The sequence below is a fragment of the Oncorhynchus mykiss genome, chromosome 21 (assembly GCF_013265735.2).
Source record: "Oncorhynchus mykiss isolate Arlee chromosome 21, USDA_OmykA_1.1, whole genome shotgun sequence".
Lineage (NCBI taxonomy): Eukaryota > Metazoa > Chordata > Actinopteri > Salmoniformes > Salmonidae > Oncorhynchus > Oncorhynchus mykiss.
This window is the reverse complement of record NC_048585.1, coordinates 43,171,599-43,199,376: the sequence shown is the minus strand read 5'-3', so window position 1 is coordinate 43,199,376 and position 27,778 is coordinate 43,171,599. Positions and strand designations below refer to the sequence as shown.

The 27,778-nt window shown below is 46.2% G+C and overlaps 1 protein-coding gene across 1 annotated transcript; it reads left to right on the top strand.

The window, feature by feature from the left end:
* The first annotated feature begins 1,656 nt into the window (after window positions 1–1,656).
* mmp14a (matrix metallopeptidase 14a (membrane-inserted)) lies at window positions 1,657–26,457 on the top strand. The gene is made up of 10 exons (XM_036957906.1): window positions 1,657–2,170; window positions 19,633–19,781; window positions 20,064–20,186; window positions 20,483–20,790; window positions 21,391–21,552; window positions 21,840–21,976; window positions 23,537–23,675; window positions 23,858–24,008; window positions 24,190–24,305; window positions 24,784–26,457. The coding sequence occupies exons 1-10, from the start codon at window positions 2,075–2,077 to the stop codon at window positions 25,104–25,106; spliced, it is 1,704 nt and encodes a 567-aa protein (XP_036813801.1). The 5' UTR covers window positions 1,657–2,074; the 3' UTR covers window positions 25,107–26,457.
* Window positions 26,458–27,778: the final 1,321 nt, after the last annotated feature.

The following is a 27,778-nucleotide window of genomic DNA, read 5'->3' as shown; positions in this document are numbered from 1 at the left end:
GTAAAGGAAAGAATGAATGGGGCCATGTATCGTGAGATTTTGAGTGAAAACCTCCTTCCATCAGCAAGGGCATTGAAGATGAAACGTGGCTGGGTCTTTCAGCATGACAATGATCCAAAACACACCGCCCGGGCAACGAAGGGGTGGCTTCGTAAGAAGCATTTCAAAGTCCTGGAGTGGCCTAGCCAGTCTCCAGAGCTCAACCCCATAGAAAATCTTTGGAGGGAGTTGAAAGTCCGTGTTGCCCAGCAACAGCCCCAAAACATCACTGCTCTAGAGGAGATCTGCATGGAGGAATGGGCCAAAATACCAGCAACAGTGTGTGAAAACCTTGTGAAGACTTACAGAAAACGTTTGACCTCTGTCATTGCCAACAAAGGGTATATAACAAAGTATTGAGATAAACTTCTGTTATTGACCAAATACTTATTTACCACCATAATTTGCAAATAAATTCATTAAAAATCCTACAATGTGATTTTCTGGATTTTTTTCTCATTTTGTCTGTCATAGTTGAAGTGTACCTATGATGAAAATTACAGGCCTCTCTCATCTTTTTAAGTGGGAGAACTTGCACAATTGGTGGCTGACTAAATACTTTTTTGCCCCACTGTATTTAAGATGGTGAAGAAAGCACTTTAAAAGAATAACCAAGCATCCTCTACTGACGGGATGAGGTCAATATCCTTCCAGGATACCCGGGCCAGGTCGATTAGAAAGGCCTGCTCGCTGAAGTGTTTTAGGGAGCGTTTGACAGTGATGAGGGGTGTTCGACCGCAGACCCATTACGGATGCAGGCAATGAGGCAGTGATCGCTGAGTTTCTGGTTGAAGACAGCAGAGGTGTATTTAGAGGGCAGGTTGGTCAGGATGATATCTATGAGGGTGCCCATGTTTGCGGATTTTGGGTTGTACCTGGTAGGTTCATTGATCATTTGTGTGAGATTGAGGGCATCTATCTTAGATTGTAGGACGGCCGGGGTGTTAATCATTTCCCAGTTTAGGTCACCTAACAGTACGAGCTCTGAAGATAGATGGGGGGAAATCAATTCACATATGGTGTCCAGGGCACAGCTGGGGGCTGAGGGGTTTCTATAACAAGCGGAAACGGTGAGAAACTTGTTTCTGGAAAGGTGGATTGGATGGATTGGGTGGAGATGGAGGAACTCTCTCTCTCAATTCAATTCAATGGCCTTTATTGGCATGGGAAACATATGTTTACATTGCCAAAGCAAGTATCACAACCCTAAAATCATAATCCAGGCTGTATCACAACCTGGGCGGCGCACAATTGGCCCAGCGTGTAGGCTGTCAATGTAAATAAGAATTTGTTCTTAACTGACTTGCCTAGTTAAATAAAGGTAAAAAATTAAAATTAAAAAATTAAACTGAAATAAACATTCAAAAATATACAGTAAACATTACACTCACAAAATTTCCAAAGGAATAGAGACCTTTCAAATGTCATGTTATGCAGTGTTGTAACTATGTGCAAATAGTTCGTCTCTCTCTCTCTCTCTCTATTGTCTATCTGTTGAAGGACTCTTGTCGCGTTCCACAACTAGTTGGAACTAGGAAACTTGGAAATGTCAGATTTGCTAACTGGTTGTAGTTATACACGTGCCGCGATCAACGAATCAGCAAGTCGGACATTTCCGAGTTTCCTAGTTCTGACTAGCTAGCACAACCACGTCCACACGTCAGAGAGCGATGTCAAAATAGAGGGAAATAAAGAAAATCATTTGGGGGGACAAAAGAGAGAGGAACTATGAAGCGCTGAGATTGCAGCGATTTTTCCCACCAACATCTGGATTTGAGTTTTTGAACAGATTTGTAAGATTATATATATTTTTTACATGTATTTAATTATTTTTTTCTACCACAAAGGATTTGTTGTGTAGAACTTGAAGTGTGGCAAGAAAGTATCCATGAGGGCAGATTAGTGGCATATTATTTTGTTTTTTAAAGATCATCCCGACGGATTATAATTGATAACGTGGAAAACCAATAGAAGCAATCCCGTTGTGAGGTTCTCTATATCTCTTCCTTTTTGGGTAACTCGTACATATAGAGGAATGTTACCCCGGCTTGAGAAGGTGATCCAGCTCCTGACGCTGACGTGCGGACTGTTCTTTGGAGTTGTTTCAACGGAAAACGAAGTAAAAGCAGAGGTAAATCATTATGACAACATGCATAAACTCAGAAACTATTTAAAAACTATTTAAAAGTATAATAAGACAGACATTGCTTAAGGTTTATACGAGAAGGGTGGGGGTATATATCAACTACTATGTGTTATTGCCAACTGTGTCTACATTTCTTTCTGTACCAGTCTTCATAATTGGCACTATTTTATTTCTCTTGATCTTTCATGATGGGGTGGCATGATCTTTCAGTTGAGGGCAATTGAAAGGCAAGGTTAAAACCAGTGAACATTTCAGTAGAGTCTGAAAAAGAGATGAAAATGCAAATAATAGTCAGAAAAATAACATGACTCAGATTTTGTGGTTTAAAAGAGAAAGAAGTTAGGAGGGGTAAAAGCGTTGGGGGAGAACAGAGTTGTGAAAATTCAAGTCAGCTGCTTTGTTCTAAGAAACTGGGGGCTGTGGTGTGTTTGTGTGGGTGTGTGGGCGGGGGGGGGTGGGGGGGGGGGGGGGGGTAATGGTTTTCATCTGTACTGAGTTATGGTAGAGAGAGACTAGAGACTGGAGAGGAAGCTGTTCTCTCTTTTAGCAAACTGGACATGAAGACTGTCTGGAGCAACAGAGGCATCATACCCATTGTAACTGATGGGACACTACTAAAGTGTAGCCTAAACAAACACTATATTTTGTCACACTATATTGTGTCATGGTGTCCCTTCAAAATGATTAGGTGACATGATGCCTCTGGCCTGGGGTAATTCTAGATCTGTTCTTCAGGAATTACAGATCTCTCTATCTACCCATCACAGTGTGCTTTTGGATACATCCAAAACCATCAAGAATAACCAACAGTAGCCATGACTGCAATAGCCAATGGCCAAGTCAAAGGTATCCAATGGTGCTCATGCATTTCTCCTAGTCTTTCATGCATTTCATGCATTTCTCCATGCATTTCTCCTAGCCTACCCATAGAGGTTGTTCTTATTAAGAAAGACAGGATGCTTGGAGGAACTCAGGTCCTGACTCAGTGACCACAAACAGCTGGTGTCTGAGTCAGCCAGACATGATGGACGTCTGAAATGGCACCCTATTCTTTATGCAGTCAGCGAGACATGGTCAACCACTGGTTGCACTGTCAGTTAGAAATGCCTGGGAGACTGTCCATTTACGAGGCCACAGTTTAGTGGACCAATCAATACAACATCTATAACCCTGTGATAATAGTGTAATAAGTGCACACACACCACTGAGACGGTAATAAAGCATACACAGTGTCACAATAAGACTGCAGATGTTGATGCTGGGTCCATGACAGATCTAGGCTCCGTTTACCCATTCCAAATCCTACCCATAATGCCACCCGAAGTCCCATCAAATTTGCCCATGCTCGTACTGGAGTCGGCAGATTACCCAACCCCAAATCCCAAGGAATGCCATAAGCAAGATGGAAATATCTGACCCTGGAACAGCAGTCGAGGGCAACTTCTACCTACTCTGCCCATAGCAGCCATGATGGAAGATGGGATTATCACTAATGAACGGTTTCTGGTTTACATCACCTGTGTGTAGTACACTGTATGTAACGGTAAACTGTGATGAATACGATGTCTGTTGTGTGGGAGGGATAAAAGAACAGAGCACGAGAGTGACGAATAGGCTAAGTAATGAATAGGGTTGAGTTGAGAGGATGGGAGGTTGATTTTTATGCTGACAAAATCCGATTTACGGTATGAAAGCACCGAATTCAGTAGGAGTAGAATTTTCGGACATTCCTTTCAGTGATTTAGTATTAAGTCACTGCCCACGGAGTCCAACTTGATAGGCCAGGGAGGCTAAGCCTACAATTTAACTTAAAGCTGTGATGAGTGAGGAGAATGTCTTAGCAAATATTCACAGTCATAGGCTTCTCTTAAGATCGGGCTGCGCTTTTTGAAATGGGATAGTAACAAAAAAGAGCTATACATCGCAAAATACCTCTTTACTCTCTATATGTACATTACTTTGTGCACATACTATAAATCCAAGAAAAAAAACCTCCTTTTACTTCATTTTATTCACTTTTATTTACAATAACACCGTGTCTCACTTTTATAAAATTGCTGGTTGGACTTTATCTTAGCCAATGCAAGTGGAAAGGAATGAAAATGAGACGATCCATTTCACAGATCTCCGCAACATATGTCTGAATCTGGAAGTCCTTGAAGTTTTTTTCAAACACGATAACAGCAGACATCTGGAGGCAAGGTGACTAGCGTGTCTCGGGATCACAGGGAAGAGGTCATGCCAGGGGTCCAATCCCAAATGGGTTAGGCCCATAGAAATATAAATACTAGAACGGGGATACATGCTCAGACCACAGTAATTTGGGGCGGCATGTAGCCTAGTGGTTAGAGTGTTGACCCAGTAACCGGAAGGTTGCTAGATTGAATCTCCGAGCTGACAAGGTAAAAATTCTGCCCCTGAACAAGGTAGTTAACCCACTGTTCCTAGACAGTCATTGTAAATAAGAATTTGTTCTTAACTGACTTGCCTAGTTAAATAAAGTTTAAATACATTTTTAAAAATGGACAGTGTGGGTAGCATAGAAATAATATGAATAGTTCTATTTCTATGATCTGTATACTCAATATTGTTGCCGATCCATCCATCACAGAGCATTCACTTGAATGGGAATGTCTGCTCTATTGATTATATTTCTATGGTTTGTCTGGGTTGTTTTTGTATGGTTGAAGCACCCTGTTGGAAAAGTGCTGGCGCGTGCTGTTCTACAAGTGCTCGCTGTCACTTAAACATTTTCAGGCAGGAAAATATTCAGTTAATCTATCTGCCACAGGGAAAACAAACCAACCGACGGATGTCTATGGAGAGATGGTGTGTTTATCCATTCCCCTCAAGTGCTATCCCGGCAGTTTTCGTCCTAGAACCCATTATTTGTATAACAGTAGACATAGAATTTAGCCTTCGTGGCCCAGATGATTAAGGGATCTGCAACTTTCCCTTTCAAAACAATTTGATATGTATCTATATACACGGGCTCCAATATGATACAAGAACAATATGTTTTAGTTTGAAGCAATTCGGTATGAATCGATGCGATTCGATGCATAAACACAGTCATTTTCCATGATAAATTATAATCTGTTGCTGATGGAGCTCATGAGCAGGGCCTCTCTTAGGTGTGTATTGGTGTGTGTGTGTGTGTGCGTGTGTGTAAATTATGTCTATGTGGTGTATAGGCACCTGAGCTGAGCCATAACGGAAACTGGGAATCTACCACCCCCCATCACCCACTAATTAATTTGTGCAGGTTAAAAGTGTTAAAGCTATATTAAAATATTAATATTTATCTTTAAAAAATAGCTATGACAAAGCCAATGAATATATAGCACAACTTTGTGTAACCCCTGTCTTATAATCAAATGGTTTAGTCCAGGTACTCCCAAACTGTGGTACGCGTACCCCCAGCGGTACTTGCAATGCCGTCGGGGGTACGCCAAATAATTTATTTTTATGTAAAAAAATTATTATTATTTAATTTTTTTCTTCACATTTTAAAACACATTTTCAAACATTTATATTTTCCAATGGGGCTATACATTTTGGGTGAGTTTTTTTTCTCGTCCGAGTAGCCTCGTTTTCACTGCTAAAAATAAAATTAAACCTTCTAGTGTTCACTGAAATAACAACACAATGTCAAATACAGGTAGCCTAGTCAAATAATTAACATCCAATCACATTAACCGTTACTCTCTCGCAGGAATTCCACTAACGGTCCGTATGTAGCTAAACGTAGCTGCTGCTCATTCTGTTCCCTCGAAAATTGATAAATGGTTAAAAAAGTAAGGCCTGCGTCCATAGAGACACATACCAACTCTACTGGTAGTGCTGCTACTACCAGCAGTACTACACCTGCACCTGTTGACGACAAGTTGTTCTGCTTCCACGAGCACATCCAATGCTAGCATCAGTCATTCTACATTTGCTCTTAGCCCAGCTAGCATGGACACTGACAGTTTTAAATTTGATGCAGCCGAAGAGCTACTGCCCCCTTACCCAGGAAAGCACCGAACAACAGACAGGGACGTTGGACCATCGAAGAGGTGCAAATATGATGAGAACTACATTGATTTGGGGTTCACTTATTGGGAGTAGTGCCTTTCCTCAGCCACTGTGTGTTATATGTGCAAAAGTACTATCTCACAACTCGATGAAATCTTCACTCTTGCGCAGACATTGAGAAACAAAACATGGCAATTTGAGAAATAATCCACAGGAGTTTTTCAGCAAACAACACTATTTCACAACGCATCAGTGACATGGCAGGAGATGTTTTGAAACAATTACTGCTTCGCATACAAGCCAGAGAATTATATGAGTTACAGCTGGATGAGTTGACAGATGTGGCAGGCCTGGCACAGCTCCTGGTATATATCTGTTACGTTTATGGGGGTCAATTAAGGAAGAGATCCTCTTCTGCAAACCACTGGAAACCAGGACAACATGAGAGGATATTTTTAAAGTACTGGACAGCTTTGTGACATCAAATGGACTTTGGTGGTCAAGATGTGTTGGTATCTATACTGATGGCTCAAAAGCCATGACAGGGAGACAATGCGCATTAAAGCAGTTGCTCCCGACGCCATTTGGGTACACTGCAGCATCTACCGAGAGGCTCTTGCTACCAAGGGAAAGTCTGACTGCTTGAAAGATGTTTTGGACACTACAGTGAAAATGGTAACATACAGAAGTGCGCTGGTTATCAAGGGGCAAAGTATTGACATGCTTTTTTTAATTGAGAGACGAGCTTAAAGTTTTCTTTACTGACCATAATTTTCACGAGTCTGACCAGATGCATGATGACGAGTTTCTCACACGACTGGCCTATTCTGGGTGATGTTTTTTCTCACCTGAATCATCCTAATCTAGGATTACAGGGACTCTTCGCAACTATATTCAATTTGCGGGACAAAATTGAGGCTATGATTAAGAAGTTGGAGCTCTTCTCTGTCTGCATTAACAAGGACAACACACAGGTCTTTCCATCATTGTATTGTTTTTTGTGCAAATTAACTCAAGCTTACGAACAATGTCAAATGTGATATAGCAAAGCACCTGAGTGAGTTGGGTGCGCAATTACGCAGGTACTTTCCCAAAACAGATGACACAAACAGCTGGATTCGTTATCACTTTCATGCCCTGCCTCCAGTCCGATATCTGAACAAGAGAGCCTCATCGATATTGCAACAAGCGGTTCTGTGAAGATTGAATTTAATCAGAAGCCACTGCCAGATTTCTGGATTGGGCCGCGCTGAGAGTATCCTGCCTTAGCAAATCACGCTGTTAAGACACTGATGCCCTTTGCAACCACGTACCTATGTGAGAGTGTTCTCAGCCCTCACTAGCATGAAAACTAAATACAGGCACAGACTGTGTGTAGAAAAAGACTGAGACTCCAATACAACCCAACATTGCAGAGTTATGTGCATCCTTTCAAGCACACCCTTCTCATTAACCTGTGATGAATTATTCACAATTGTTGATGAACAAATAATGTTTTATATGTAAGATGGTTAAATAAAGAGAAAAATGATTGATTATTATTATTATTTGTGCCCTATTACCAGCCGGGTTGTGACAAAAACTCACACTCATTCTTATGTTTAATAAATGTATTGTTTAGTGTGTGTGTGTGACAGGCTTACAATGATGGCAAAAAAACATAATTTGAGAGTGCGCTGACCCTGGTGCTAGAGGGGGTACGCAGCTGGAGGTTGAATGTTTGAAGGGGTACAGGACTATAAAAAGTTTGGGAACCACAGGTTTAGACTGTTTGGAAGTTGATGGACCATGCAGTGCAGGTAGAGGATGTTTGACTATGCAGTGCAGGTAGAAGATGTTTGACTATGCAGTGCAGGTAGAAGATGTTTGACTATGCAGTGCAGGTAGAAGATGTTTGACTATGCAGTGCAGGTAGAAGATGTTTGACTATGCAGTGCAGGTAGAAATAGTTTGATCGTGCAGTGCAGGTAGAAGATGTTCGACCATGCTGTGCAGGTAGCAAAGGTGATTGGCTGCCCTCGTCATGAAATTATCAACTTTACCCTGTATGTCTAAAAATGACCACATATACTGATTGTTTCAAGCAAAACTACCAAAACTATTGCCGATGGTGAACCTGAACAATCAAAATCAAATCTAATGTAAGCCCCCCGATCAGCATGTAGCAAACTGCGCACATCAAGCAGTTTGACTAGATTACTGATATTGCCTGGGGTGGTTTGGTATGCAAAGTGACCTGTAGATCAATGACTGTCAACATAATTACATGCTTAGTTCTGCTCTCTGAAGGAGAGGACGCAGTTGTCACTAAAGATGAGAGGTATTTTCGGAAGGTAGAAAGAATTGTAAACCGCCGATTCGTAATGTTTGAATGGATTTTCTTACCAATGCATGATCGGTTTGGGGCCCCCGGACCTATGCACTCATATCTTAAACTATTTAATCAGGGACCGATGTGTATCGGTGAATCGTTACATCCCGATATGAACCCAGGTTAGGAAATTGAGGCTAATAAACTGATAGGCTTTAACAATATGCATAGGACACCTACGGTTTGGTTGAGTGTAGTTGTGTAGACTGGAGCCATGTGCAAGCTAGCGTCCAGTGTTGACTCGGCCATACTTGGCCACTTGAGGGGTAGGCTTAAGAGTAGCCAAGTGTATTATTATGTTATAAATGGTCGCTCCTTTAGCCTAGAACTCAGGTATTCTACATTGTATTAAGCGTGTATATACAGTAAAAGTAATTTAGTTAGTTAGCATTAGCGTGTAGCCCCGGTTCGGGTTGAAATGGGTCAGATAAGTGGGACGCCACACTAGGAGGCCAGGGAGGCTAATGTGTCTCTTAGACTGAGCCGCTTACGACCAAACTCTGGTGTCTGTTTTTTCCGTTGGCACCGTCTGAAGGGGAATAACTGACTCAGTCAACTCCGTCTCCCTCAATATAAAATTAAACTTTAATACTCCTGTCCCCTATTTTCTGACTCTTTTCTTATTTTTTATTTTTTTACATCTTTATCCCCCATTTCTTTCTCACTTTCCTTCATTGTCGTTCCATACATCAATCCAAATGAACATTTTATTTTCCTTTTCTACGTTTTTTCTTCTCTCTCTCTCTCTCTCTCTCTCTCTCAGCATCAGTGAACTATTAAAAAAGAGAGTCGGGAAAAGATGCCACTAATTCCGCTGCCTAAAGAAAACCAGATCCACTATAAAAGACATGTGGACTGAGAGGGCTGAAGACAGCTCTTTTCAGTTTGCTTGAAACCCAAATATCTGCAGTATCTTCACGCTTGGCAGAATTGCTTCTTGCTTAAACACCTTATTGTAACGGTTTTCCTCCTCTTCTGAGGAGGAGTAGGAAGGATCGGACCAATATGCAGCGTGGTAAGTGTTCGTCATTTTATTAAACTGAACTGAACACTACAATACAAAGTAAACAAAAAGAACAACTGAAACAGTTCCGTCTGGTAACTAATACAAAGACAGAAAACAACTACCCACCAATCATAGTGGGAAAACAGGCTGCCGAAGTATGGTTCTCAATCAGAGACAACGATAAACAGCTGCCTCTGATTGGGAACCATACCAGGCCAAACACAGAAATACAAAAACATCGAACACATAGAATGCCCACCCCAACTCACGCCCTGACCAAACTAAAATAGAGACATAGAAAAAAAACTAAGGTCAGGACGTGACAGTACCCCCCCCCAAAGGTGCGGACTCCGGCCGCAAAACCAATAGGGGAGGGTCTGGGTGGGCATCTGTCCGCGATGGTGGCTCTGGCGCGGGACGTGGACCCCACTCCACCATAGTCTTGGCCCACTTAAGTGGCGCCTTTGGAGCAGCGGGAGACTCTCCAAAGTGGCGCCTTTGGATTGGCGCCTTTGAATAAGCGGGAGACTCTGGCAGCACCGGACAGGCGGGAGACTCTGGCAGCGCCGGACAGGAGGGAGACTCTGGCAGCGCCGGACAGGCGGGAGACTCTGGCAGCGCCGGACAGGCGGGAGACTCTGGCAGCGCCGGACAGGCGGGAGAACCTGCAGGGAGGAGACGGAGAGACAGCCTGGTGTGTGAGGACCCACCAGGCTGGGGAGACTTACAGGAGGCCTGGTGCGTGGAGGAGGCACCGGATGGACCGGGCTGTGGGGGAGCACTGGAGCTCTGGTGCGCAGCCTTGGCACCACTCCTCCAGGCTGGATGACCACTTTAGCCCGGACCCTCCAGTGCAGGCACAGGTTGAACTGGGCTGTGGGTGAGCACTGGAGATCTGGTGCATACCACTTGCACCTCTCCCTTAGGCTCAATGCCCACATTCGCCCGGCATGGGCGGAGCGCAGGCATAGGGCGCACTGCACCCTCCCAGCGCCCCGGAGACACAGCACGCAGAGCCGGCGCAGGATACCCTGGGCCGAAATGGCGTACTGGAGACCAAACACGCTGAGCCGGCACAATACGCCCTGGCTGGATGCCCACTCTCGCATGGCACTTGCGGGGAGCTGGTCTATAGCGCACCGGGCTATGAGCGCATACTGGCGACACCGTGCGCTTGACCGCATAACACGGTGCCTGACCAGTACTGCGCTTCTTCCGGTAAGCACAGGGAGTTAGCTCAGGTCCTCATATCGCCGCCGCTCAGATTTCGCTGCCTCCAGTTCTTCCTTGGGGCGTCGATATTCCCCAGCCTGTGCCCAGGGTCCCTTACCGTCCAATATCTCCTCTTAAGTCCAGGAGTCCAGAACCCTCTGCTCCTGGTTACCACGCTGCTTGGTCCTTTCTTGGTGGGTAGTTCTGTAATGGTTTTCTTCCTCCTCTGATGAGGAGTATGAAATATCAGACCAATGCGCAGCGTGGTAAGTGTCCATAATATATTTAATAAACTGAAAACAGAATACAAAAGAACAAGAGAAATACATTTTAAAAACGAAACAGTTCTGTATGGAAAACACAGACAGAAAACAACTACCCACAACCCATAATGGAAAAACAGGCTGCCTAAGTATGGTTCTTAATCAGTGACAACGATCGACAGCTGCCTCTGATTGGGAACCATACCAGGCCAAACACAGAAATACAAAACCTAGAAATACAAACCTAGAATGCCCACCCCAACTCACGCCCTGACCAAACTAAAACAGAGACATACACAAGGAACTAAGGTCAGGACGTGACACTTATGGTATATATTGGTAAGTTAGTCTAGCGGCCAGCTATCTAAACTTGCAGTAAGCATGGTCAAATTACCAACTGGGCTTGGGCCCATTGCCATTTTTAATATAATAACTGATGGTCAAACATTTGCCTCCACCTTATGGAACGTTTTGTAGAATTGCAGGAAATTAGCGAAAAACTGCAAAAAAAAATGGGGGGGGGCACCCCCATCAAAGTTTCACTTCATTGGTAGTATACAGTAGGGAGTATACCGTAGGTAGTATACAGTAGGTACTAGTATATTATCAGGCTACTTTGTCCTCCGGGTGTCTAATACTTTCATGAGTGTCTGTTGGACCGGATCTATATTTGTCATCAATCTACTCGTTATTTTATTTTGCGGGTCACATTTCCTTAGAATATATGAATCGCTGCAAATTGCGTAACTTATAGGGACTTGCGTCTGTTTACTAAAATCGCAGTTACATGACCCTAGGCTATGACCACACACACATGGGTTTGTAGTTACCCCAAGGCTGGCAATAAGCGACGTAGAAGCCCTACTAAATAGAACCTTTGACTGGAACTGCTGCTGGGAGTTCCAGAGGAGAGTTGCATGATGGGATAGCTGGCGATGTCAGAGGGGATGTGAGGCTTTGGGAGATAGAAAGAGAGAGGGGGAAGAGCAGAGGGTGGGGGACAAGCGGTGGAGAGAGGAGACCAAGCTAGAGAGGGAGAGAAATGAGAGAGAGACAGACTGAGAGAGAAGGAGAGCGAGGCAGACTGAGAGAGAAATGAGAGAGAGGCAGACTGAGAGAGAAGGAGAGCGAGGCAGACTGAGAGAGAAATGAGAGAGAGGCAGACTGAGAGAGAAGGAGAGTGAGGCAGACTGAGAGAGAAATGAGAGAGAGACAGACTGAGAGAGAAGGAGAGCGAGGCAGACTGAGAGAGAAATGAGAGAGAGGCAGACTGAGAGAAGGAGAGCGAGAGGAGAGAGTCTTCTCGTTGTGGGGGAAACTTTTCATCCTGACTGAGCTGAAAGTGTTTTCACAGAGCCAGACTCGTCACCACAGTGGAGCCACAGCGCACACTAGGAGCAGTCAGATAGAGAGATGGAGAGAGAGAGGGGGGGGGGGGGGGTGGAGAGAGAGAGGGAGCTTGGAGGGAGTTAGATATACAGACATGGAGAGAGGTTGTTGGAGGTGGGGACCAGATGGATTGAAACAGTGTGTAGGTCTTGCTGAAAGAGGGGGCTGGTTGCAGTACTGACATGAGCAAAGGGAGAGTTTACCTCACTCTGCAGCCTATAATTGAACCTTGTTTTTCACCCTGTCTGCTGTGGCTGTGTGGTAATATCTCTGCCCAGGTACAAGCCAGCCATTTCCTCACTCTTACTCTCTTACTCTCCTCTCGTTTTCCTCCCTCATTTAAATTCAACTCTTCTCGATATTAAAAAAGACCTCTCATCTAAAACGACATGAGAGAGAGACATTCTAGGAAAGAGGAAGGCTGACTATATTCACCCAACTAACTGTAAAATGTATACTATTATATAGACACACATGGTTGGGGGTTTTAAGAGAAAAGGAGATAGAGAGAGATGGAATAAATTAGAGAGAGGGTTGGGTTTTTTCTGGGATTACAGAAGAATTCTCTGTAATTCCACTGACTGAATTTGTGGAAAAGATTGAGACACTCACTGACTGCCTGTCTGTGCAGCACACACACACAAGTGCGCGCGCACACTCATCTTGTCTCTCACCCACACGCATAAACAAACTTGTCCATGATGTTTGATAACATTATGTCGGACTAGAATGAATCATCTCCATTAGGTTGATGTTTGTCTGAGGACATCTCTCTCTCTCTCATTCTCTCTCTTTCTCTCGCTCGCTCTCTCTAATAGAGAGACTGTTGCACTGATGTAGTCAGTTTGTAACTTTAGACTAAGGCCAGAGGCTTAAGCAGCTCTGCATGACTGCTCTTGTATTTGAGAGCGAGATATGTGAAAGTGTAGCACTTCTTGGTCAGACATTTGACTGAAACGCCATACCCAGCTAACGCATAACGTTCTGAGAACCATATGTTTCTTACATTTTGGTGAGAGCGTGGTCGTCCTATGGTTATTTTGCATACAACCTTCTTACAACTTTCTGGGAGTGGCGCAGGATAGTCGCTAAGCTATATTTCATCTGGTTAAGTATGATCTCACCTGGTTAAAAGCCTCACTACCACTACTCAGATGCGGTCCCGTGTGGCTCAGTTAGTAGAGCATGGTTGTGGGTTCGATGCCCACTGGGGGAAAAGATAAGAGCCTCTGCTGAATCACTAACATGTCAAATGAATCATAGATGTTGTTAGTATTGTCATGTACTGTCATGTTGTCTTGTCTCTGTCCTTTCCCTTCACCCTGTCTCCCTCTGCTGGTCGTGTTAGGTTACCTTTTCTCCCCCGCTTTCCCCCAGCTGTCCCTTGTCTCCTCTAACTACCCATTCACCCCGTTCCCCACCTGTTCCCTTTTTCCCTCTGATTAGGTCCCTATATCTCTCTCTGTTTCTGCTCCTGTCCAAGTTGAATTCTTGTTTGTTTGTGTCATTCATGCCTGAACCAGACTGTCGTCATGTTTGCTGTAACCTTGTCCTGTCGGAATCTGCCGGTCCATTTGAGCCTACCTATGTTTGGTAATTAAAGAAGCTCTGTTTAAGTTGATTCGCTTTTGGGTCCTCATTCACGCACCGTAACAGAAGAATCCGACCAAGAATGGACCCAGCGACTTCGGATCCTCTCCACTCAGCCGTCGAGATCCAGGGAGCGATGCTAGGCAGACACAAGCAGGAATTGTCTGCTGCTCGACATGCCGTTGAGACCCTGGCCACCCAAGTCTCCAACCTCACAGAACAGGTTCACCATCTCCGCCTCGATCCACCGGCCACTTCCAGGGCTTTCGAATCTCCGGAGCCCAGAATCAATAACCCGCCGTGTTACTCTGGGGAGCCCACTGAATGCCGCTCGTTCCTCACCCAGTGTGATATTGTGTTTTCTCTCCAGCCCAACACTTACTCCAGGAGCACTGCTCGTGTCGCCTACGTCATATCTCTCCTTATTGGACGGGCTCGTGAGTGGGGCACGGCAATCTGGGAGGCAAGGGCTGAGTGTACTAACCAGTATCAAGACTTTAAGGAGGAGATGATACGGGTTTTTGATCGATCTGTTTTTGGGGAGGAGGCTTCCAGGGCCCTGTCTTCCCTATGTCAAGGCAATCGATCCATAACAGACTACTCTATTGAGTTTCGCACTCTTGCTGTCTCCAGTGGCTGGAACGAGCCGGCCTTGCTCGCTCGTCTTCTGGAGGGTTTCCGCGCAGAGGTAAAGGATGAGATTCTCTCCCGGGAGGTTCCTTCCAGCGTGGATTCCTTGATTGAACTCGCTATTCGCATTGAGCGACGGGTTGATCTTCGTCACCGAGCTCGTGGAAAGGAGCTCGCGCTCTCCGTCGCCTCCCTCTCCGCATCACTACCATCTTCCTCTGCCGGCTCGGGTGCTGAGTCCATGCAGCTGGGAGGTATCCGCATCTCGACTGAGGAGAGGGAACGGAGAATCACCAACCGCCTCTGTCTCTATTGCGGTTCCGCTGGTCATTTTGTCACTTCATGTCCAGTAAAAGGCCAGAGCTCGTCAGTAAGCGGAGGGCTACTGGTGAGCGCTACTACTCCTGTCTCTCCTTCAAGATCCTGCACTACCTTGTCGGTCCATCTACGCTGGACCGGTTCGTCAGCTTCCTGCAGTGCCTTAATAGACTCTGGGGCGGAGGGCTGTTTTATGGACGAGACCTGGGCTCGGGAACATGACATTCCTCTCAGACAGTTAAAGGAGCCCACGGCCTTGTTCGCCCTGGATGGTAGTCCTCTCCCCAGGATTCAGCGTGAGACGCTACCTTTAACCCTCACTGTTTCTGGTAATCATAGTGAAACCATTTCTTTTTTAATTTTTCGTTCACCTTTTACACCTGTTGTTTTGGGCCATCCCTGGCTAGTTTGTCATAATCCTTCCATTAATTGGTCTAGTAATTCTATCCTCTCCTGGAACGTCTCTTGTCATGTGAAATGTTTAATGTCTGCTATCCCTCCTGTTTCCTCTGTCTCTTCTTCACAGGAGGAGCCTGGTGATTTGACAGGGGTGCCGGAGGAATATCACAATCTGCGCACGGTGTTCAGTCGGTCCAGGGCCACCTCTCTTCCTCCACACCGGTCGTATGATTGTAGTATTGATCTCCTTCCGGGAACCACCCCCCCCCGGGGTAGACTATACTCTCTGTCGGCTCCCGAACGTAAGGCTCTCGAAGATTATTTGTCTGTAGCTCTTGACGCCGGTACCATAGTCCCCTCCTCCTCTCCCGCCGGAGCGGGGTTTTTTTTTGTCAAGAAGAAGGACGGGTCTCTGCGCCCCTGCATAGATTATCGAGGGCTGAATGACATAACAGTGAAGAATCGTTATCCGCTTCCTCTTATGTCTTCAGCCTTCGAGATCCTGCAGGGAGCCAGGTTTTTCACTAAGTTGGACCTTCGTAACGCTTACCATCTCGTGCGCATCAGGGAGGGGGACGAGTGGAAGACTGCGTTTAACACTCCGTTAGGGCACTTTGAATACCGGGTTCTTCCTTTCGGCCTCGCTAACGCTCCAGCTGTCTTTCAGGCATTAGTCAATGATGTCCTGAGAGACATGCTGAACATCTTTGTTTTCGTTTACCTTGACGATATCCTGATTTTTTCACCGTCACTCCAGATTCATGTTCAGCACGTTCGACGTGTCCTCCAGCGCCTTTTAGAGAATTGTCTTTTTGTGAAGGCTGAGAAGTGCACTTTTCATGCCTCCTCCGTCACATTTCTCGGTTCTGTTATTTCCGCTGAAGGCATTAAGATGGATCCCGCTAAGGTCCAAGCTGTCATTGATTGGCCCGTCCCTAAGTCACGCGTCGAGCTGCAGCGCTTTCTCGGCTTCGCGAACTTCTATCGTCGTTTCATCCGTAATTTCGGTCAGGTGGCAGCTCCTCTCACAGCCCTTACTTCTGTCAAGACGTGCTTTAAGTGGTCCGTTTCCGCCCAGGGAGCTTTTGATCTCCTCAAGAATCGTTTTACATCCGCTCCTATCCTTGTTACACCTGACGTCTCTAGACAGTTCGTTGTCGAGGTTGACGCGTCAGAGGTGGGAGTGGGAGCCATCCTTTCTCAGCGCTCCCTCTCTGACGACAAGGTCCACCCATGCGCGTATTTTTCTCATCGCCTGTCGCCGTCGGAACGTAACTATGATGTGGGTAACCGCGAACTGCTCGCCATCCGGTTAGCCCTAGGCGAATGGCGACAGTGGTTGGAGGGGGCGACCGTTCCTTTTGTCGTTTGGACTGACCATAGGAACCTTGAGTACATCCGTTCTGCCAAACGACTTAATGCGCGTCAGGCGCGTTGGGCGCTGTTTTTCGCTCGTTTCGAGTTCGTGATTTCTTATCGTCCGGGCTCTAAGAACACCAAGCCTGATGCTTTGTCTCGTCTCTTCAGTTCTTCAGTAGCCTCCACTGACCCCGAGGGGATTCTCCCTGAGGGGCGTGTTGTCGGGTTGACTGTCTGGGGAATTGAGAGGCAGGTAAAGCAAGCACTCACTCAAACTCCGTCGCCGCGCGCTTGTCCTAGGAACCTTCTTTTCGTTCCCGTTCCTACTCGTCTGGCCGTTCTTCAGTGGGCTCACTCTGCCAAGTTAGCCGGCCACCCTGGCGTTCGGGGTACGCTTGCTTCCATTCGCCAGCGTTTCTGGTGGCCCACCCGGGAGCATGACACGCGTCGTTTCGTGGCTGCTTGTTCGGTCTGCGCGCAGACTAAGTCCGGTAACTCTCCTCCTGCCGGCCGTCTCAGGCCGCTTCCTATTCCCTCTCGACCGTGGTCTCACATCGCCTTAGATTTTGTCACCGGACTGCCTTCGTCAGCGGGGAAGACTGTTATTCTTACGGTTGTCGATAGGTTCTCTAAGGCGGCTCATTTCATTCCCCTTGCTAAGCTTCCTTCTGCTAAAGAGACGGCACAAATCATCATCGAGAATGTTTTCAGAATTGATGGCCTTCCGTCAGACGTCGTTTCGGACAGAGGTCCGCAATTCACGTCTCAATTTTGGAGGGAGTTTTGCCGTTTGATTGGGGCTTCCGTCAGTCTCTCTTCCGGCTTTCACCCCCAGTCTAACGGTCAAGCAGAACGGGCCAATCAGACTATTGGTCGCATCTTACGCAGTCTTTCTTTTCGCAACCCTGCGTCTTGGTCAGAACAGCTCCCCTGGGCAGAATACGCCCACAACTCGCTTCCTTCGTCTGCGACCGGGCTATCTCCTTTTCAGAGTAGCCTCGGGTACCAGCCTCCGTTGTTCTCATCTCAGTTCGCCGAGTCCAGCGTCCCCTCCGCTCAGGCTTTTGTCCAACGTTGCGAGCGCACCTGGAAGAGGGTCAGGTCTGCACTTTGCCGTTATAGGGCGCAGACTGTGAGAGCTGCTAATAAGCGTAGAACTAAGAGCCCTAGATATTGTCGCGGTCAGAGAGTTTGGCTCTCCACTCAGAACCTTCCCCTTAAGACGGCTTCTCGCAAGTTGACCCCGCGGTTCATTGGTCCATTCCGTATCTCTCAGGTCATTAATCCTGTCGCAGTGCGACTTCTTCTTCCGCGATATCTTCGTCGCGTCCACCCGGTCTTCCATGTCTCCTGTGTTAAGCCCGTTCTTCGCGCCCCCGCTCGTCTTCCCCCCCCCCCCCCCCCATCCTTGTCGAGGGCGCACCTATCTACAGGGTCCGTAAAATCTTGGACATGCGTCCTCGGGGCCGTGGTCATCAGTACCTAGTTGACTGGGAGGGGTACGGTCCTGAGGAGAGGAGTTGGGTTCCCTCTCGGGACGTGCTGGACCGTGCGCTGATTGATGATTTCCTCCGTTGCCGCCAGGTTTCCTCCTCGAGTGCGCCAGGAGGCGCTCGGTGAGTGGGGGGGTACTGTCATGTACTGTCATGTTGTCTTGTCTCTGTCCTTTCCCTTCACCCTGTCTCCCTCTGCTGGTCGTGTTAGGTTACCTTTTCTCCCCCGCTTTCCCCCAGCTGTCCCTTGTCTCCTCTAACTACCCATTCACCCCGTTCCCCACCTGTTCCCTTTTTCCCTCTGATTAGGTCCCTATATCTCTCTCTGTTTCTGCTCCTGTCCTTGTCGGATTCTTGTTTGTTTGTGTCATTCATGCCTGAACCAGACTGTCGTCATGTTTGCTGTAACCTTGTCCTGTCCTGTCGGAATCTGCCGGTCCATCTGAGCCTACCTATGTTTGGTAATTAAAGAAGCTCTGTTTAAGTTGATTCGCTTTTGGGTCCTCATTCACGCACCGTAACAAGTATAGATGTCACTCCTCTCTCCCTCTACATAGGCATGTAGGGTCTAGAAAGCACATGTCTATTTTCTATGAGCCCCCGTGGTTCTGACTGAGAGAAAAGACGAAGTTCTGGGGATCCACGTCTGAGATGACATCAGTGTTATGGTTCTACTGTGATTTATTTGGCTCGATTCTCTTCCGTCATTTCTCTTTACAATCCCACAACAAGGTCACAGTTTCCTTTTAAAATGCCAAGCATAAGCTAAGGAGCAAGTTTTTAATGTGTTTAAATGGAATTACATTGCAGTAACTCTTGCAATAAGAATAGTTTTTTGTATAATTCAGTGTGTGTGTGTGTGTGTGTGTGTGTGTTCAGTCTGGCCAATCTCTGTCTGTTTGCTGTTGTAAGGAAGGGAGTGTGTGTTCCTGGGTACAACACGGTTTTGGTTCAATGTCAGCTTTGCATCGGTTTATTCAAACACTGGATACTAAAACTCCCATCCACCCACCCAGATCTCTCTCGTTCTATCTTTTTCAATATCTCTCTGTCACCCTCACACCCTCACACACTCGTTCAGACAAGCACTGTAAGTAGGCAAACAGGCACACCCACAGATATTGACACACATGTACACACAAAACATTCTTTACAATGACATCCTGGGTCGGTTTCTGTGTTGTTTCTGGCTGATGGAATATGGTGGGAAAATCCAGAGAGAAAGAGAGAGAGGGATGAGGAGAGAGAGATAGATGTGTGTTTATCTGTGTCTGTGTGTGTGTGTGTGTGTGTGTGTGTGTGTGTGTGTGTGTGTCCCTTTCTACCATTATCTTCAAAGACATTGAATTGTCCCGGGTCTAACTGTCTCTACCCTCCCATCTCTCCTCTTTCTATCCCAGGTGTGGCTTCAGCAGTATGGCTACCTGCCTCCAGGGGACGTCCGGGCCCAGGCTATCCGCTCCCCCAAGTCCATCAATACGGCCATCACAGCCATGCAGAAGTTCTACGGCCTCACCGTCACCGGATCTATGGACACCAACACCCTACAGTGAGTCCTGAGTGACCAGGACAAAGTCAAGGAATGCAAATATTTAAGCGTTATGCGCATAACGTATTGATAAAGATTCATGCTGACGGCTGTTTTTAAAGTACCCGTGAGAATTGTAGCCTCAGAATTGTATACAGAACAGCTAACCCACTTTAAGCGATGTCATTACCCCAGATGTGGTACAAAACCCATTCATATGCTCTAATGATTTACTCAGATATAGACATTGTACAGTTTGTAACATGGTAAAGGTAACAAACGGGTGTGTCTTGCTGTTGCCAGGGCGATGAAGCGGCCGCGTTGTGGCGTACCAGACAAGTTTGGATCTGAGCTGAAGAGCAACCTGAGGAGGAAGAGATACGCCGTACAGGGGCTGAAGTGGGACAAACAAGAAGTCACTTTCAGGTAAGACTACACAGCACAGCTAATATGTACGCAGTGAGTCTAACTTCCTCTTAAGTCTTTAAAGTTCACTTTTCACATATAAGAATTACACATACAGTATAAATAAAATATTTATCTCAAGTAACTTGTTAGATCTAGAGCTCTAAAGGAATATTAATCAGTCAAAACGGGATCATATTGAGATTGCATCTAGCAAAGGTTGCACAAACGCAACCAATACACATTTCAGAAGATATTATTATATATTTATTCTTTAAAACGTCAAATCTGCTATTTCCTTCCTTTCCCTCACCTAGCATACAGAACTACACCCCTAAGATTGGGGAACACGCCACATACGAGGCTATCCGCCGGGCGTTTAAAGTGTGGGAGGCAGCCATCCCTCTCCGCTTCCGTGAGATCCCTTACAGCCACATCAGGGACAAGGTCGACAAGTACGCTGACATCATGCTCTCGTTCTCTGAGGGTTTCCACGGCGACAGCACGCCGTTCGATGGCGAGGGCGGCTTCCTGGCCCACGCGTACTTCCCCGGGAACGGGATAGGGGGTGACACGCACTTTGACAACGCCGAGCCCTGGACTACCGGCTACGCCGACCAAGGGGGTAAGAGACAAGGGAAATGGGGAGGAGAGGGGAAGAGGAAAGTGAGGGAGAGGGGGAGGAAGAGGGAGAAGGTGAGCAGGGAAGGCTAGTGGGAGGAGCTATAGGAGGATGGGCTCATGGTAATGGCTGGAACAGAACCGATGGAACGTGTCAAACACATGAAAACCACGTTTGACTCCGTTCCATTTATCCCATTCCAGCCATCACCATGAGCCCGTCCTCCTATAGCTCCTCCCACCAACCTCCACTGAAGGTGAGAGATTATCAGAAAGAGGAGTGAGAGCTGGAAGAGGGGCAAGACCAGGGGAGAGAGGAGATGAGAAGTGAAGGGGGGGGAGAAGAAGCGTAGAGACTTAAACTGGAGGTACAGGGAGTGGGAGCGAGTGAAAATAGACACCTGAGTGTTTTTCACTGGGTTGTCTGGAAGTCGGAATTAAGTCAATCTGAATTACACAGTACTGTTAGGGCGCGTCTGTACTTTGTTTGGTAAACGTGCTACTTTTACTCTCTTTTCAAACGGTATTTTCCCTCTTCCCACCTTTTCCCTTCTTCCTCCTCTTGCTCTACTCTCTCTCTCTCTCTCTCTCTCTACCTCTGTAGGTAATGATGTGTTCCTGGTTGCGGTCCATGAGTTGGGTCATGCCCTGGGTCTAGAACACTCCAACGACCCGTCTGCCATCATGGCTCCATTCTATCAGTGGATGGACACAGAGAACTTCCAGCTGCCTGATGACGATCGCCGCGGCATCCAGGCAGTCTATGGTAAACTCCTACACTCTTAGAAAAAGGGTTCTGAAAGGGTTCTTCAGCTGTCCCCATAGGAGAACCCTTTTTTATTCCAGGTAGAATACTTTTTGGTTCCAACTATAACTATTTTGGGTTCCATGTAGAAACCTCCGTGAAAAAGGTTCTTACATGGAACTGCAGGAAGTTCTTGTCTAGTTCACAGAAAGAAGGACTTCACATTAATTTTGTCAACTCTGTTCTCACTCAAGTCCACCTCTGGTTATCGTCTTTCCTCATTTTGTCTTGATTGTGTCCGACCACAGGGTCGTCCGGAGCTCCTCCCCCTCCCCCCCGCCCCACCAGACCCTCCAAACCAGACCACCCCGGACACGGACCAGATGTCTGTGAGGGACACTTCGACACCATCGCCATCCTCAGGGGGGAGATGTTTGTCTTTAAGGTAAATATGGAACACATAAACGAACACATAACCACACCGAAACACATGGCACAGAAATACACACATATTGGCATATAGTGCATTTGGAAAGTATTCAGATCTTTTGACTTTTTCCATATTTTGTTCAGTATTTTTATTCAGACCCTTTACTTTGTTGAACCGCCTTTGGCAGCGATTACAGCATCAAGTCTTCTTGGGTATGACGCTACAAGCTTGGCACACCTGTATTTGGGGAGTTTCTCCCATTCTTCTCTGCAGATTCTCTCTGTCAGGTTGGATGGGGAGCGTTGCTGAAGCGTTGCTGAAGTCTGGCGTCTGGCAGGGCCACTCAAGGACATTCAGAGACTTGTCCCGAAGCCACTCCTGCGTTGTCTTGGCTGTGTGTTTAGGGTCGTTATCCTGTTGGAAGGTGAACCTTTGCCCCAGGCTGAGGTCCTGAGCGCTCTGGAGCAGATTTTCATTAACAATCTCTCTGTACTTTGCGCCGTTCATCTTTCCCTGGATCATGACTAGACTCCCAGTCCCTGCCACTGAAAAACATCTCACAGCATGATGCTGCCACCACCATGCTTCACCGTAGGAATGGTGCCAGGTTTCCTCCAGACGTGACGCTTGGCATCCAGGCCAAAGAGTTCAATCTTGGTTTCATGACACCAGAGAATCTTGTTTCTCATGGTCTGAGAGTCTTTAGGTACCTTCTGGCAATCTCCAAGGGGGCTGTTATGTGCCTTTTACTGAGGAGTTGCTTCTGTCTGGCCACTCTTCAGTGCTGCAGAGATGTTTATCCTTCTGGAAGGTTCTCCCATCGCCACAGAGGAACTCTGGGGCTCTGTCAGAGTGACCATCGGGTTCTTGGTCATCTCCCTGACTCTGTTTGGCTGGGCGGCCAGCTCTAGGAAGTGTCTTGGTGGTTCCAAACTTCTTCCATTTAAGAGTGATGGAGGCCACTATGGTCTTAGGGACCTTCAACGCTGCAGAAATGTTTTGGTACAATTCCCCATTTCTGTGTCTCGACACAATCCTTTCTTGGAGCTCTATGGACAATTCCTTCAACCTCATGGCTTGGTTTTTGCTCTGACATGCACTGTCAACTGTGGGACCTTATATAGACAGGTGTGTGCCTTTCCAAATCATGTCCAATCAATTGAATTTACCACAGGTGGACTCCAATCAAGTTGTAGAAACATCTCAAGGATGACCAATGGAAATAGGATGAACCTGAGCTCAATTTCGAGTCTCATAGCAAAGGGTCTGAATACTTATGTAAATAAGGTATTTCTGTTTTTATGCTAACATTTCAAAGAACCTTTGTTCACTTTGTCATTATGGGGTATTGTGTGTAGACTGATGGGGGGAAAAATCCATTTGATACATTTTAGAATAAGGCTGTAACGTACCAAATGTGGAAAAAGTCAAGGGGTCGGAATACTTTCCGAATACACTGTAAATGCACTTACACCTACTGAGAAGGACTGAATGGCACATCAAGTCACTCAACTACCGAACCTATGTGTGTGTGTATGTACTGCACTCTGTAAACACTCTGTCTTTCCGGTGAAGGATAAGTGGCTGTGGCGTGTGCGGAACAACAAGGTGCTCCAGGGTTACCCCATGCCCATCGGTCACTTCTGGAAGGGACTGCCACCAAACATCAACGCTGCCTACGAGAGGAACGATGGCAAATTTGTATTTTTCAAGGGTAGGTTCACTTCAATTGGCAATGTCTTTTTCAGTTTTTCGCATGATGGTTTTGCATTGTCATTGATAAGCCCATTCCAGCTACTGGTAGTCGTTTATTGTTTTGTTTGTATATCCTTTTCAGATCTGTGTGCTTATAGATTTTCTCTCCCCTCCTCCTTCCCTCCCTCTCCCTCGCCCCAGGTGACAAGTACTGGGTGTTCACAGAGTCCAGTATGGAGCAGGGTTACCCTAAGACTCTGAAGGAGCTGGGCACAGGGCTGCCCAAAGACAAGCTGGACGCTGCCCTCTTCTACACCCCCACCGGACAGACATACTACTTCCGGGGGACCAAGTGAGTCTTGTCTTTCATCTTTCATTCCTTTCTTTATTTTTTTTCGGTGTACCTTTCTATCTGAAAAAAAAAGAAGCAGATTCATCCGCTATCCGGTCCCTCTCTTCTTCTTTCTTCCTTTCTTTTGGTTGTTTTTCTCTCTCCCGTCCCTCTCCGTAACCTGCCTCTCTCTGTCTGTCAGGTATTACCGTTTCAATGAAGAGTCCCAGACTGTGGACAGAGACTACCCCAAACCCATCAACACATGGCAGGGTGTCCCCGACAACATTAAGGCTGCCATCATGAGCGAAGAAGGATGTAAGTGTGTCAAGGCGTGCATGTTAAAGTGGATGTTCTTTAGAGTGCCATTGAGCATTTATATAAATCGAAAAGGATAAAAATGACAGTTCTTTTGTGATATTAGAGGAGGCTATCATAGACCACAGCAACACACTGTAATTTCTGAAAGTAATCATAATTAAGCAATAATGGCCTGCGGTGGTGTGGTATATGGCCAATATAGCACAGCTAAGGGCTTATCTTATGCACCATGCAACGCGGAGTGTCTGGACAGAGCCGTGGTATATTGGCCAATAATCACAAGCCCCCAAGGTACCTTATTGCTATTATGAACTGGTTACCAATGTAGTTACAGGAGGTTTATTTCGTACCCACGGTATACAGTTTGATATGCCACGGCTGTCAGCCAATCAGCATTCAGGGCTCGAACCACCCAGTTTCTAATCAGATTTATATCGGACCTTTCATCCTTCCTCTCTTCTAACATTCTCTCCAGCCTACACCTACTTCTACAAAGCCAACAAGTACTGGAAGTTCAACAACCAGCACATGAGGGTGGAGTCGGGCTACCCCAAATCGGTGCTCAGCGAATGGATGGGCTGCGCGGGGGAGGAGCCTAAGAAGCGGGACGGCGAGGAGGAAGTGATCATCATCGAGGTGGAGGAGGGAGAAGGCGGGGCCACGGCGGTGGCCGTGGTGATCCCTCTCCTCCTATTGGTCTGCGTGGTCCTCACTCTGGGAGCCCTGCTGTTCTTCAGGAAGTACGGGACACCACGACGTCTCCTCTACTGCCAGAGATCTCTACTGGACAAGGTCTAGAGACCAACTGAACGAATGAAGAATGCAGAGGGACAGAAAGAGAGAGAGCGACTGAATGAATTGAAAGATTGAAAGAAAAGTGGGTTTGGGAGGGTAAGGGTAGGGATGAGGGTGAGTAAAGTAGGCTGAAAGGAGTTGGGGTTTTTAAAGAGAAGGGGTAATGGAAGGGCTGTTGGACATGGGGTTTGGTTGGTTGGTTGGTTCGTATACAGCCCAGAAGACGAGAAAGAGGGAGATGGACAGGGAGGAGGGAGGAGAGAGAGTCAATCAGGAAAGACAAAAGTATGTTATCTATTTACATGTACAGCTCTGCGAGTTTGAAATTAGGAACAGGCCCCCACACAAAACACAGAGGAAGGGAATTATTAGATGATGATCGTGATCAACGTTCCGTGTGATCGACACCCCATCTGCAATAAATCTACTATCACGTCTCCATGTGTCCCTCCTTCCATTCTATCCCTTCTCATTCTTCCTCTCCTAAAATCTCCATCCCATCTACTTGACGACTCCAGCTGAACTGCTGTCTGAATTACATTTGAAACCTTTATACAGCTACTTTGCGCTTTCATTTTTGGTTTCGCTCTAATGATGAAACCCAGGGCCGAACACAAATAAACGAACAGCTCTCTCTTCCTTTTCTCCTACCACGGAGAGAAGACACTAACCCCAGTCTCTCACTGTGCTCACGCCAGCACCATGGTCTTATAGTTGTGGTTGTAATGCGAGGAGCATGCTATGGGCACTACCCTCGCCGCTAATGAGATGATGAAGGGGTAGATGTGAAGGTGTTGTATATTGTACACCCCTCCTTCCTTGAGTCATAGTGAGAAAGGCTAAGGTCTTGTCATAGAGGGTCAAAGACTGTTTGTATCCTAAACAAAAAAAGGAGCTTCCCCACCCAGTTTACAAATGTATCTGAAATCGCACAGGCCCTTGGTACAGAGCCTGGTCTCAGTAAGCAGTCAAAGTTGGATGGAATTAAAGTAGCCATTTTGGCTCAACAATAAAGCCAGTGGCTCAACAATAAAGCCAGTTTCAATATTACTCCATGGAAAGGCAGTGACGTTTCATTACATGTCACCCATTCCAAATACTAATGTATTATCGTGTTTGTTATGTTTTTGTTACTATCATTGTTATAAATGTTGTTGTTATTATTATGACTATGGTTATTATTATTATTGTTGTTGTTCTCCAGGTGTAGTCGTACAGTAAATGATGTTTGTTGTTTTTGTACATTGTCATTTCGAGTCCTGCTGGACAGAGACAATAACGTGACAAAGATAATCAAAATGGCTCCCAAATTTCACATTTGAGTGGTGGACTTGGGCGACTTTGAAAGTGTTTCCTTTTTTGAAACACTACTTTTCCCATTGCTTGGTTGGCATATAAGAACAATCAAACAAAACTATTTATAAGCAATTCTGATGATGCTTAATGTTTTTAAGTATTACACAAATTGAAAAATGAAGTAGAATTGTTTTAGTAATAACAATGATAACGGTAATGATATTTATAATGATAATGATATCAATTTTTAAAAAAGGGAATTAGATTCTTTTGCCTGTTTCACCTTTTTGCATTTCATTAGTTAAAATTAAATAAAAAATATTTTCTAAAATGAGTCATGCGTTACTTTTTGGTAGCGATTTTCTGTTATCGTAACACACACAAACACACACACACTGTGGAAGAGAATGGCCTTCGGACTGACTAACAAATAGCAGCCTGGCCTCACCACTATTCAAACAGGACTAGGAATGCTGAGCAAACAACAGAATGAAGAGCTGCTTCTCTGGTTCTGTGCATTCCAACTTGTTGTTAACCAGCTATTGTTTACAGCTCACCAGGGGTCATGGGGGGAGTGGAGGAGAGGAGAGCCTAGTTGAAGCTGGGAGGTTGTTCTGGACTTGGCCAGAGAGCCATGAGCCCAGGGAAATGAGAAATGGAAAAAGTGATGGAATGATCACGTTTTTCTGAGTGCAGTGTTCCAACTGAGTTCTGTTAACTACATCTGGAATTCTTAAAACATCGGAGCCTCCAGCCCCAACCAAGCGGAAGAGAGAGAGAGAGAGAGAAAGAAAGAAAGAAAGAAAGAAAGAAAGAAAGAGTGAGGTGTCCAGTAAAGCTGAATCTTAACAAACTGCCTTAACTTACTGCCAGTCCCCCACCCTCCCCCCTCTATCTCACCCCAATTTTTACCCCCCCCCCTACTCCTCACATCCCTACTCCTCACCTCTCCTCACATCCCTACTCCTCACATCACCTCTCCTCACATCTCTTCTCCTCTCCTCACATCCCTACCCCTCACATCCCATCTCCTCTCATCACATCCCCTCCTCACATCGCTACTCTTCACATCCCCTCTCCTCACATATCCTCTCATCTCCTCACATCCCCTCTCCTCATATCCCCTCTACTCACATCCCCTCTCCTCACATCCCTACTCCTCTCATCCCCTCCTCACATCTCCCTTCATTACCTCTCCTCACATCCTTACTCCTCACATCCCTTCTCCTCTCCTCACATCTCCTCTCCTCACATCCATATCAAATTCAATCAAATTTATTTTATATAGCCCTTCGTACATCAGCTGATATCTCAAAGTGCTGTACGGAAACCCAGCCTAAAACCCCAAACAGCAAGCAATACTCCTCACATCTCGACTC

Excerpts from the sequence above, each read along its gene's own strand:
- mmp14a (XM_036957906.1), top strand. The coding sequence starts at position 2,075 with ATGTTACCCCGGCTTGAGAAGGTGATCCAGCTCCTGACGCTGACGTGC. Across the intron at positions 21,553-21,839 it reads CGGCATCCAGGCAGTCTATG|GGTCGTCCGGAGCTCCTCCC; the intron begins GTAAACTCCTAC and ends GTCCGACCACAG. Across the intron at positions 24,306-24,783 it reads CATCATGAGCGAAGAAGGAT|CCTACACCTACTTCTACAAA; the intron begins GTAAGTGTGTCA and ends CATTCTCTCCAG.